The following is an 11,665-nucleotide window of genomic DNA, read 5'->3' as shown; positions in this document are numbered from 1 at the left end:
CACTTCCTGGTTATTCTTTTTATAGTTGAGGAAACTGGAGGTCAGAGGTATTAAATACATTTTCAAAGCCATATTGCTGGTGAGCGTTGGGTCAAGATGTGAAGTATGGTTGTACTCAGCCTGAAACTTTTCATTGTCCACATGGTACTTCCTGAGGGAATATGCAGGAGGACTATGAAAGGGATGGGGAAATATGAATCCTAGGATAGATTACCCAGCAGACCTCTGTTTAATAACTGAACGCATTTTTTTTTTTTTACCACATGTATAACAGGGCAATGATACATAGTGAAAATGTGGACTGGTGTGGAAAGTCCGTCTGAAAAGGATGTGCTCACTAATTACCTTTCAGCAAATCTGAGGAGAAAGGACATGTCAATCACTTCCTCTCTGAAATGTTCTCTGGGCTGTTGGAGGGAAGTAGGACTCCTTTGAAATTTCACCTTTTTTCATTAAGTTTTCTCACCACTCTTCTTAGGGCACTCATCACCTCCTTGTTCCTCAAGCTATAGATTACAGGATTCAGCATTGGAGTCACCACAGCAAAGAAGAGGGTGGTCATCTTCTGTTCTGCTGAGGAGTCAACCTCAGGTCTCATGTATGTGAAGATGGCCGTTCCGAAGCACATGGACACCACAGTGAGGTGGGAAGCACAGGTCCCAAAGGCTTTGCTACGTCCCTGAGCAGAGCGAATACGCAGAATGGCAGCAACTATATGACCATAGGAGAAGAGGACCAGGGAACAGGGAAGCATGATCACCAGAAATCCTGAGATGGCCACCATGACCATGTTGAAGGAGATGTCCACGCAGGCTAGCCGCAGCACAGCCAGGGTCTCACAGGCAAAATGGTTAATAATGTTGTGACACAGGGGAAGCCGAAAGGTGATGATTGTTTCCATCAGTGAATTCATGAAACCAGCCACCAAGCAGCCGGCAGCCAGCCCCAGGCACAGCCCTCCATGCATGATGACTGTGTAGTGCAGCGGGTGGCACACTGCCACATAGCGGTCATAGGCCATGGCTCCCAGCAGGAAGAACTCAGACCCGCCCAATGCCAGGGACACATAGAGCTGGAGCACACAGCTTTGGAATGGGATGGTCTTCCAGGCTGACAGGAAGTGAACAAGCATCTGTGGGACAGTGCTGTTGGTGTAACAGATGTCCACAAATGACAGGACACTGAGGAAAAAGTACATGGGTGTATTTAGTCTGCTGTCCAGTCTGATAAGGAGGAGGATGAGAAAGTTCCCCAGCATGGTCACCAGATACATGGCCAGGAAAAGGAAGAAGAGGGAGACCTGAGTTTCCCAGCAGCTGGACAGGCCCAGGAGAATGAACTCACTTGCCCAAGTCTGGTTTTCCCTGCCCATGAGCCTATGAAGACAAAACCCCAGTTATAAATCAATAAATACCAGATACTTAAGGTGGCAGAGAGCCTGATAGGGCATGTAGACCAAATAGCCATCTAAAACTAAATGGCGTGGTTTCCCTAATTGTTTCCTTCAGGGTTTGGGACCATAGTAAAACACATTAACATGACTCAGGTTCAAGGAGAAAATAAAATTCTTCTTTTCTCCTTCTTTAAATAGGAAAGGTTTTATTAGAATGCTTAGACATTTAAGTTAAGAGATTAACTGTAAAACACACTTTCTTCTTCAGAGCCAATCCTTAACCCTGAAGTTTGTTTACTTTTCCTTTGGAAACCCGTTTTCACCTCTTTACTCTCTCAAAATCCATATTAAATGGAACCTAACAGGCAGAAACAGGTTTTTTTAGATGACATTTTTACACCTGGATTCTCTATGATAATAAAACACTCAATTTTCACCTTTTGAAATAAGAAATGTGGGGTTATAAGTTAGAATGTGGCAAATATACAATAGGCTTTTAAATAGCAAAAAAAAAAAATGGTCAAAATTACATTTCAGAGACAGTGACATAAAGAATGAAGACCTCGCCATTGGGCTTAGTTTTGAAAAATCTTCACCTGCTTGTCTTTTTTATCTGGATGAGAGGCTAAGAGGACTGCCATACGTCCGCCATACGTATGTTTCTTGACAGGCATGACTGTCAAGAAATAAATCAAAGTCAGGGAGGCATTAACTACCTTCCCTAAGAATAAGAAGAACTCAAATACCTGCCATAAATATTAGCCTATTAACGAAGAGGTAATGGAAAGCTGGCTGTGCATTCCACTGATTCTATTTGTACGTATCCTGGACAGTGATCATGATGGATTGGAGACTATAATGTGATGGAAAATAATTAACTGGAATTAACTCAGTACAATGACTGTTGATTAACTCTTTCCTTTCCTTTTATCCCCATCTGAAATACTCGACTATCCTGTGCCTCCCTCCACCCCCCAAGAAACTGTCTTCTCTCATCCTCGCACTCTATTCCCTCTATCATGATTCGCAAGACAAAAGGCAATAGGCTAGTCTGCTCAATACCATCCTTAAACTTTCTAATCCTGCTGGTATATTGGTATTTCGGAAAGCTCAAGCACTCTAGTATTCTCTCTGGAGCTCTAGTATTATCTCTAGTAATCCTGTTTGCACCTTATTCAAGTCACAAGTGATTTCCAAAAACCTCATGGACTCAACAAAGCCCACTCTCAGTTTTCCACACATTGTCCCTCTAATTAGTCTGCCATTTAAGTAGAGAAAGTGAAACCCTTACACAGCAGTGCCAAGGAGATATTATTTGCTTACTGTAATCAGATAGTACCAATGAATATGTTATGGGAATCAGACTTCGTGTTGAGAGTATTCATGACAGTAAGAGCCACTAACTGTGGATAAGGAAGCTGCCAGAGGTGCTTGGATTAGCCAGAAGAAAGGGATCCATGGGCATCTGCATATGACAATCCTTCCTTTACCTATGAATAAATTAAGCTTGATAAACAATTCTCACTTCAAGAGATAACTTATGTGTAAAAATACAGAATGTTCTTTAATTCTTTAAAACTTACTTTAGAACTTCAAAAGGTTAACAAGTCACCTTGCAATATCTCTATCAAAGAAATAGGAAACCTACCTTTTTGTCCCTAATGAAAAAGAAAACTTGAAATACAAAAATATCACTGTTAAGGGTCTCAGGTATAAGAGAAAGACAAGTGATTTCACAAGGGAAAAATTTGTGCCTAGGACGCACCAATGGAGCTTGACCACCTATGCATGATCTTTTATGAGCTAAGCTAAGGAAGGAGAATGGGGTAGTCTCCAATTCTGCTACAATACTGAAACAATTTATGTAAAGGAATTTCACCAGCAGAAGGCAAAAAGAAAAATAATAGTGCAGGAGGTAACTTATGACTGGTGATTATTTAATGTATTCTCGGGTACCAAATAAGATTTTGTTACAAACAAAAAACCTGACTAATGTAAATCTCTTGGAGTTTTGAGTCTTTCACTTCTTAAAAACTAATAATAATTAGTTAAGGGTTTGACAAAGAGAATGTAATCCCTGATCTTTGGTCAGCAATTTCCCTTAAAAGCCCACAAAGGTATTGGTCAAAAGTAGAAATACCCCTAGTTAGCCTATCATTGTTTCTGCATCATCTTCATGCTTTGTAAAGTGCCTCTCCCTAGGAGTGAGTGAACTCCTTTGCCAATGAACTTTAATTTCCCAGTTCAACTCTCATTACCTAATTTCTTCTTCTGGGTAAAGGAAACATAATTTCAAGTCTGTCCTAATTCATTAGAGGCAGGAAAGTTGGGAGGTTAAAAAATAAGGCTGTACCACCAATAGTAAAATGAATGACTAAGTTAAGAAATAAAATAAAATGTTTAAAACATTTTTTGAAAATTTGATATTAAATGGAGATTAAAACAGATTTTCAAAAGTAAAATGGAGGTGTTTTAACTGGCAATGATGGCATTCCTGTACCTCCTTTTTTCCCTAGAATTGTGATTCAAGCTAGTTAATCACAAGTTATCTTTAAAGAAAAAAATCCATCTGGAAACCTTGAGATTTTCCCCAAATGTTCATTGGCAAAGCTGTTCTCCCCACTCCATCCCGACTTCCTTATGCATATCTATACTGCTTGACCATTATCATTTCAGAATGAGCTGGTCCGCACAAACCTGTCCTCTGAGTCCAGATTTCCAGTGGGCAGGTGCTAAGGCGCGCAGTGCAGTGCAGGGGATGGGACCTGTAGTAGCTAAGCCCAGTGATTCCTATGAATGCTGTCAAAACCTGTGCTAGGTACTTCATTTCTCAGAGGAGAAATAACTTTCCAAAAGAACTTTCTCCTCAGTTTGGCTCCTCAAAATGGGACATATCTCTCCAGTAACCCAATTCAATTCAATTATCACATGAGACTAGGAAGGAGCTGTGTGTTAAGGAAAGCCTGGTTTCCTGACTCCTGTCCCAAGAACCCACTCTCTGAGCATGACTCTCCTACCTTCAGGACAGGCCAGCAATGCCCCAGGAAGGGTGGGGCTGAGCAGGATGTGGGATTTTGGAAGAAGTAACTTTCTTTTCCCTCAGGGATAAAATCTCTGCAGGCCAATTATGCTGTGCTTGTTAGACCTGTTACTTCTTCTCTAGCTGGTGATTCCTTCATCTTAAACTTTCACCTGCTTTCACTAGTAAGAGAAGCTAGTTTTTCCTGACCCAGAAACAAAGCCCCAGTTTCCCTGGAGACATTCTCTTAGGTCTTTGTTGAACTTTCACTTGGAGGAAGTTATAACTTGCCCATGACTTTCTGTCCATGTTCTCATGATTGGCATTATTTGATCCAAAACCCCCAATTATTCATAGATCTCATAGGAGACCACGAACAATACTTTTTGTACCATGATTCTGAAGTTGTACATGAGCTTTCTCCAATTTTGGCTCACTGTTAGGAGGCTCCTTTTAACTGGGCCTTGTCTAATTATTTGACTGCTTTTGTATCTAAATATCTGTCCTCATATTCTGCAAATACAGAAATTTACTATCCACTTTAAGCATCTCAAATTATATATCCATTCTACCATATATTCAGGTTGTTTCTTGTTTGTAGCTATTGCAAACAATACTTGCTATGAACATTCACACACACACACATACACACACACACACACACACACACACACACACACAACCTCTCTCAACTTTTGTCCCATATATGTATTCATTTCTGTTTCCCAGTAGTAGCCCTGACCCATCACAGATTATGTGCATTTCCAGTTTTAGCTAATATTGTCAGTTGTTGTTTTTTAAAAAAAGTTGTACCGTTATACTTGCACCAACTATGTATGAAGATTTATTTGCCCTAAGCTTTCTCTAACATTGGATTGTAAATCCTTTTGATTTTAGCAATACTGATGGATATATATATATATATATATATATATATATATATATATATATATCTCCATATAATGGTATCCCATTGTTACTATATTTTTTATTTCTCTGATGATTAATGAGGTTTTGCATATTTTAAAATATTTATTGCTCATTTGGATATTCAGTTTTCTGAGGTATTCAATCTTTTGCCCATTCTTCTATTTGGTTATCTCTCTTTTTCTGATTAATTTTAATTATTTTAACATTTTGAGTATGGGTCATCTGTCATTTATATGTATCACACCAAAAAAAGTGGTTTAACTTTTCATTCTCTTAATGGTGTCTCTGATGAAGAGATGTTTTTAATTTTAATGTAATTCTACTTATCAGTTGTTTCCCACATACTTATTGCTCTTTTGTGTCTTGAAAAATCTTTGCCTACCCTAAATCATGAAGTTATTATTCATGTTATATTCCAGGAGCTTTAATGTTTTCTTTTTCACATTTAGATCAACAATATATCTGGAATGTATTGTGCATAATATGAGAAAGGAACCCACATTCACTTGTTTTCTGTGTGACTATCCAGCTTTATTGAGAGACCATGCTTTCCTCACTATTCTCCTGTGTTGCCATCAAGCAAATTTCAATTTATATTTGTAGGTTTGTTTTGAAATTCTTATTTCTGACCCATTGGTCTATTTATCTATTATTATAAAATACTGCATTGTCTTATGGTAGTTTTATAATAAACCTTGTTTTATAGTGTAAATCATCCAACTTGTTTCTACATTCTCAATTGTTTTGGTTATTCCTGGCCATTTGAATTTGTAATCGGATTCTAAAATTAGCTCAAACATTTCCAGGAAAGAAAAGCTTGCTATTTTAGTTGGGATTTTATCTAAGAAATCAGTTTTAGGAAAAGTCACATTTCTGTGCTTTTGAGTATCCCAACCCTTAAAAATATATATTTTCCAATTTATTTAATATCTGTTCATTTTTTTCTATGTGCAAATGTTGTATATCTCTCATTAGATTGGTTCCTAGACATGGTATTTTTCACATGCTGTTTTAAATAATATCTTTTAAATTATATAAAATGTAGTTAACTTTTATATATTAAACTAGAGGCCCGGTGCACGAATTCATGCCTGGGTGAGGTCTGGCTGGCCTGCCCCGATCGGGGCCAATTGGGCCAGGCTGGCCGGGGGGAGGGGATGCAGGCAGTTGGCCAGCTGGCCCCGCCCCCTGGTTGAACTCCCGGTTGAACTCCTGGTCAAGGGGACAATTTGCATATTGGCCTTTTATTATATAGGACTAGTGGTCCAGTGCATGAAACTCGTGCACATTAAAAAGGAATTAATTAGAGAAAATATTTTAATATTGTTATTTGCCCTTTCTCTATAATAGAAGTGTGAAAGGTGAAAAAAAATTAGTAAAATGTATATGAAAATCTCCCTCTTGTTAGAGTCTGGAGAATGCCACGGGACCCAGAGTCAAATCCCCACCCACCCGCGCATGCCTCAAAATCATGAAAGACCCAGACCTGGCTGGCCCCACCCCCATGAAGCCCCGCTGGGCAGGGGGTGCAGCCTCAGGTCCCCTGTTAAGCCCTGCAGGGATGCAGGACATGGCCTCAGGTCTCCCAGCCAGGCACCGGGCAGGGTGCATGACCTCAGGTTCCCCAGGCCTGGCAAAAGGGCGTGAGGGTGCAAGGGCATGATGACCATTTGCATATTAGCTCTTTATTATATAGGATTATATAGGATATGTATATATGAAATGACTTTTATGGATGACTGGTGTCATTTCTTCCTTATATTTTTGGTAAAATTCACTGGTAAAGCCACCTGGCTTGAAGTTCTATTTGGTAGAAAATTCTTAAATATGGATTCAAATTTCTTAGTATATAGGATTATTCTATTTCTTCATGTGTTCATTTTGGTAAGTTTATTTTTTTTAGAAATTTGTTCTAACTTCTCAAATTTATGAGCCTAAATTAATATCTTCCTATGATTTTAGTGTATATAGAATCTCTCTTTCTTCCACAATACTGTTTATTTCTTACATTTCTCTCTCTTTTTTTTATTAGTCTTGGCAATGAACTATGGTTTACCATAAAATACTTTTTAATATCAGTTGGTGCAAGGAGAGCAACAAAGACAAGGTAATCCCATCCCTTAGCAAATTCCATTTACTTAGCAAATGCCATTTAATAGGTCACTTACTAGATTTAATAGGGAGAAAAAATATTTTTTTTCCTTAAAAGAAAAATATTAAAAACTGTCAAACATCATAAAAATTATCCTAAATTATATGTGAAGGGAAGTAGAGAACATGTAGTTCTTCTGAGTTATTGCTAGTACAGGACCAGAGAATTAGTACTCTAGGACACTGAGAAACATAGCTAGTATATCAAACCCAATTCTAGGGATTTTAGAAAACCCTGTTGGATTAAAAATATCAATATCCAAAGTCATTACAAATTCAGTTTCTGGCCATAATTGAAAAATGGGGATGGTATTTGTCCTAAACATCTAGAAAATTGAACAAAATACATAAAATGCTGGAAAACATCAGTCAAACATCAGTTCCAGACACTGATCCTGAGAGATGAGAACAAGTGAGGTGCTCACTGCCTAGAGAGAGTTTCCAGGCTACAGGATGATGAGAGAAACCTAAACAGAGCCTGTGGTCATCCTTTTCATCCTGAAAAGACAGTTTGTAGTTTGGAACATAGTGCCAAAGAGAAGGGGGTGCAAAGAAAAGGGGCATTTATTATCTGAATATTGGTTTTTTAAAGTCTTTTGCTGACTACTAATCTTTGCATGTTGTGAGGGACCCACCAAGGCCAAGAAAAGAACCACCAGAAAGGAGTAAATAGAGTGATCTCTACAGGTAACACAGGCCCAGAGCAGTTCATGTTCTCACCAGTCAGAAAGAAAAGCCCTCTAACACACAAGACATTGAGCAAGGTCCTCAGGAAAGTATAACCTCAGTAGTGTTACAAATTGACTCAATATTTTGGCCTGTTTTAGATCCAATCTTTATGACCCTTCTGTAAAAGAAAGCCTCAAATTATCAAATAAATTCTAAACCATGTAACTGCCTCCTTGAACAAAGTGCAGAAATATTTAAAGTAAAACAAAAATATCTAGCACATGAAAACATAAAACTCACAATGTCGGTAATGCAATAAAAATTTTCCATGCATGCTAAGAGGCAGGAGACTTTCTAGGCCATAGTACAATGTGGGGAAACCCAAACAAGTCACAGTGAGGGCGAAAAGGCAATCAATAGGAGCATATAGAAACAACATAGATGACATAATTAGGATACAAGCACATTAAAATAACCATTATAAATATACTTCACATGTTCAAGAAGATAGAGGGAAGTCTAAGGATGATGAGGAATAAGACCAAAGATATAAAGACACCAATTCAAACTACAAGGATAAAAACTACGATATTGAAATAAAAAATACACTACATGGACTCAATAGCAGATTAGACACTGCAAAACAGAAAAAAAATGAGAAAAAATAAAATATAAATAAGGATATATTCAGGCATACAAATGATAAAAGTATTCATCAGCAATAGAAACAAAAATGAATTTCAAGGAACTTAAGGACATAAACCAAGGAAAAAAATTAAAATGAGGACATCCTATATGCTAAAGAGGTAATATGCAAATTGACCATCATGCCCTCACAAGATGGCTGCCTATGACCAGGCTGGCAGGGGGGTTAGTGAGGGACGACCAAATAGCTGAACAGCAGGCTGTGTGGGGCGACCAGGCCAGTGGGGGGGGGGGGGTCAGTGAGGGGAGACCAGGCTGGCAGGGGGGCAGTTTGGGGGGACCAGGCCAGCAGAGGGGGCATTAAGAGGTGACCAGGCCAGTGGGGGGGAAGTTAGGGGCAACCAGGCTGGTGGGGGGGGGGGTGCAGTTGGTGGTGACCAGGCTGGCAGCAGGGGGCAGTTGGGAATGATTAGGCTGGCAAGGGGGGTCAGTGAGGGGCAACAAGGCCAGCGGGGGTGGGGGGAGGGCAATTGGGGGCAACCAATCTGGCAGGGGGTGGCAGTTAGGAGCAATCAGGCTGGCAGGGGGGTGGGGGCAGTTGGTGGTGACCTGGCCAGCAGCGGGGGGCAGTTAGGGGTGATCAGGCTGGCACACAGAGGCAGTGAGGGGCAATCAGGCTGGCGGGGGGGGGGCAGTTAGGGGTGACTAGGCAGGCAGGCAGATGAGCGATTAGGAGCCAGCGGTCCAAGATGTCCTGGATTGGAGAGGGTGCAGGCTGGGCTGAGGGAACCCCTGCCTCCATGCACGAATTTCACGCACCGGGCCTCTAGTAAGTGAAACAGAAAAACAAGACAGAAAAAATAGAGAAAATTAAGGAAATCAAAAGCTGATTCTTTAACAGTACTATATCAATAAAATTGATAAATTTATATCCAGATTGATGAACAAAAAAGAATTTATAAATGATCAACATTAAGAAATAAAAGGGGTGACATCACCACTGATCCTACAGATATCAAACGAATAAAACAAAACCTCTTGAATATATTTAAAGTCAATACTTTTGACTAGTTGGATGAAATGGAAAAAAAATTGTGTTGCCAAAGCTCACACAAGATTAAATAAATAATCTAAATACCTCTCTATCTATAAAAGGTATTGGATTTATAGTTTTAAATATTCCCACAAACTGGGACAAAGCAACTTTTGGAAATATTCCATAATTTGTTTATGTTGGTTATAAACATTTGTCAAGCCTTAGCAGGTGTGGCTCAGTGTTTGAACATAGACCCATGAACCAAGAGGTCACATTTCAATTCCCAGTCAGGGCACATGCCCAGATTGCAGGCTTGATCTACAGTGGGGGGCATGTAGAAGGCAGCTGATGGATGATTCTCTCTCATCATTGATCTTTCTATCCCTCTCTCCCACTCTCTTCCTCTCTCTGAAATTAATAAAAACATATTTTTTTAAATTTAACATTTGTCAAAACTCATATAACTGAACACTTTAAAATGATGAATTTTTGTATGTAAAATATGCATCAATAAACATGATTTTAAGAAGGAAAAGTGATAAAGGATATTATTTATTTAAATAATATCATAATTTTGAAAAGAGATGTAACTACAAATTGAGTAGGCATTCAAAGGGCAATAAGCAAGGCTGTGAATAAATTTATGTCAATAAATTTAAAAACTTGAAACAGACAAATTTCTGATAAAATATAACTAACAAAAGCTGATGGGATGTAAAATAGCCTGAAAAATCCTATAAGCATTAAAGAAATGGAGCTTGTATTAAAAATATTCCCACCGAAATAGCTAGATGAGTGAGTTCCATCAAATTTTCACAAAACAGAATCATTTCAATCATACCCTCTGGAGCTCCAGTGTGTAGTTGTGTGTTACACAAAGGTAGAGAGATGAGGTAATAAGTAAGACAGTATAATCACACCCATGTTTTACTTGACAATGGATGTGCCCTGGCATGGGACTTTTTATCCTGAAGGGATGCCTTTTTCTCATTGGAACAAAGACCGTGCCATTTTACTAAGCTGTGAGTCTAGTTGCCAGCCCCTCTAATGAAAGTAGAAAGTTGAGTCAACTGATGTCTACATTTATCCCATGTCTACGTCTCATAAGTTTAGAAAAATTGTCTTAAAGCAAATTTATCATCTTCCCATAACTAGTTCTTCTTCCTATTTTCTATGTGCATGTACCATACAATCACGTCCTCTCATTAAAAAAATATAAGAAAAAGGGGGAGCCCTAACCGGTTTGGCTCAGTGGATAGAGCATCAGCCTGAGGACTGAAAGGTCCCAGGTTCGATTCTGGTCAAGGACATGTACCTTGGTTGCAGGCACATCCCCAGTAGGAGATGTGCAGGACGCAGCTGATCGATGTTTCTCTCTCATCGATGTTTCTAACTCTCTATCCCTCTCCCTTCCTCTCTATAAAAAATCAATAAAAAATATTTTTTAAAAAAAGAAAAGAAAAAGGGGGAAGGGTAAGAGATCGACCAAAGGACTTGTATGCATGCATGTGAGCATAACCAATGGACACAGACAGTAGGAGGGTGAAGGCATGTTCTGGGGGTGGAAACAGCTGGGGAGAGGTCAATGGGGGGGGGGGGAGAAGGAGATTTAAGTAATACTTTAAACAATAAAAAATTTAAAAATAAAATAAAACATTTACCAACTTGGCAAAAAACCCCAAAACATTTTTATATACACTGAGTGGCCAGATTATTATGACCGACCAGATTATTATGACCATCCCATCAGTACAATGAAGTGAATTAGTTATGCAAATAATAATAAAACCTTGAGAGTATTTGCTTAGGAAGTTTTCATATT

The 11,665-nt window shown here is 39.0% G+C and overlaps 1 protein-coding gene across 1 annotated transcript; it reads right to left on the bottom strand.

The window, feature by feature from the left end:
* Positions 1–439: 439 nt before the first annotated feature.
* Positions 440–1,372, bottom strand: LOC308527394 (olfactory receptor-like protein OLF3; the record flags this gene model as incomplete). Its single annotated transcript, XM_081102715.1, has 1 exon — positions 440–1,372. The coding sequence occupies one exon, from the start codon at positions 1,370–1,372 to the stop codon at positions 440–442; it is 933 nt and encodes a 310-aa protein (XP_080958841.1).
* Positions 1,373–11,665: the final 10,293 nt, after the last annotated feature.

Source organism: Myotis nattereri, assembly GCF_964212035.1.
Source record: "Myotis nattereri genome assembly, chromosome: 11".
NCBI classification, from domain to species: Eukaryota; Metazoa; Chordata; class Mammalia; order Chiroptera; family Vespertilionidae; genus Myotis; species Myotis nattereri.
The sequence above is the reverse complement of the archived record's forward strand: the minus strand, read 5'-3'. Positions and strand labels throughout refer to the sequence as shown.